The sequence below is a fragment of the Aplysia californica genome, unplaced genomic scaffold (genome assembly GCF_000002075.1).
Source record: "Aplysia californica isolate F4 #8 unplaced genomic scaffold, AplCal3.0 scaffold01124, whole genome shotgun sequence".
NCBI classification, from domain to species: Eukaryota; Metazoa; Mollusca; class Gastropoda; order Aplysiida; family Aplysiidae; genus Aplysia; species Aplysia californica.
In genome coordinates, this window is record NW_004798394.1 from 184035 (window position 1) to 185775 (window position 1741).

The window sequence follows — 1741 nt, forward strand, 5'->3', positions numbered from 1 at the left end:
GGGGGGGGAGAAAATCTGAGAAGTGTATAGAATCATAGCGCTGATAAGAGCTGTAAAGTAAGATGTTAGAACTCTGAACTTAGAGCCAGCCCAGGAGGGAATGACCTTAGGTGCTGGCTGTCTTTGTGAGTGAACCTGCGTGCTAACGATTAGATGTGAGGGTGTTGGGGAGATGAAGAGAGAGGGAGAGAGTGAGAGAGAGAGAGAGCGAGAGAGAGAGAGAAAGGGAGAGAGAGGGGGGAAGAGAGAGAGAGAGAGAGAGAGAGAGAGTGTGTGTGTGTGTGTGTGTGTGTGTGTGTGTGTGTGTGTGTGTGTGTGTGTGTGAAGGATTTAACGCCCGTCTGTTGTTATGGCACTGTTTCGTCTTTACTACCAGAATGACGTGTTTGTGTTCGTTGTCATAAGGGTCTCTCCGTGTTTGTCTGTCCGCCTGCCCCCCACCCCCCCCTTCTCTCTCTCTCTTTCATTTTTTCTCTAATCTTTCTCTTTCTGTCCTTTTCTCTTTCTCTTTCTTCTGACCGTTTGTTGCCTCTGTGCGGTTGGTCTGAGGTATTCTCTGGTAGGTCACACTTGTGGGTGGTTGGAGGGCTCTGCTGATAGGTCCTACTTCTTTACTTTCCCTGTGTGTTTTTTGTTTGTTTGTCCTACTTTTTCCTAGCACTAAATGACCACTATTGTGTCGATGTGCTTTTCTTTACTCCAACAAAATAGGTCACACTTCTTTTCATTCTTTGTTTTTTCTGACAGTCTTTCACTTCATACATTTGCCCTGTATTAAATGACTGCTGTTGTGTCGATTGTGTCGAATTGCTCCTCATTACCCAATCACATCGCAGTGTTTCTGTCTCCCCCTCCCCCTCCCTATTCTAAATCGAATTTGATTGGAGGTCGCCACTGATGAGTCTATTTTCTGTCTGTCCAGTGTTTGTGCATCTAGATCTACATCTGTTTTGCTTTTGCGAAGCACTAAATAGAGTTTGAAATGTCGATGTTCTTCTTTACTCTGACAAACAAGACCCTCCTTACTGTGTTTGTTTCTTATATAAAAAAGCCACCTCTATATGAGGGTTATTGTGTCGATATATGCGCGCTACAAACATTTTTGTATGTGGTTGGCGGGTGCTTTGGTGCGCTTTGCTCCTTCTTTCCTATAAAAAAATCAATCGTCTCTACCTCCCCTCCTTCTTTTTTGTGTTTGTTACTCTCTTGCAACACCTCTAATCTTCGACACTTATATGACCTTATTGTGTTGCAAGTGCCGTAAAACTCTTACTAAAACGAAACAAACATCTTTCTCTAAATGACCGTTATTGTGTTCATGTGCTTCTACAAACAACATCCTCCTCTAAATGGCCGTTATTGTGTCGCTGTGCTTCTCACAAACAAAATCCTCCTCTAAATGACCGTTATTGTGTTGATGTGGTTCTCCAACCGGCCGTTATACTGTCGATGATGTAGATGTCTACTTCGATGAACCAGTCATTGTGTACCGTAACCTTTCCTTCCCCGCAGTGATGACGCCTTCTTCCTGCCGTACGTGTCTAAGACGCTGTCCACATGGATGTCGCCGGAACACCTGGGCTCTGCCGACCCCAACGTGCTTCTGGGGGGCACGCAGGTCATGGCCGCACGCGTGTCTTCGGGGCCTGTCGAGGTGTTTGGGAACTTCCGAAAGGGTGAGTGGCTTTGTTTGTAGTTTGGTGCTTGTTGGGTGAGTGAGTAAGTGAGTGGGTGTGTGTGT

At 45.7% G+C, this 1741-nt stretch overlaps 1 protein-coding gene across 4 annotated transcripts in view; it reads left to right on the forward strand.

The window, feature by feature from the left end:
* Nucleotides 1-1676, forward strand: part of LOC101864191 — a gene marked incomplete at its 3' end in the record, with an annotated part of 23204 nt that extends 21528 nt beyond the window's left edge. For all 4 annotated transcript variants that reach the window (XM_013090052.2, XM_035973308.1, XM_035973309.1 and 1 more), the window contains 1 exon segment: nt 1513-1676. In XM_013090052.2, the coding sequence (XP_012945506.1) occupies nt 1513-1676 (164 nt within the window).
* Between the last annotated feature and the right edge of the window lie 65 nt (nt 1677-1741).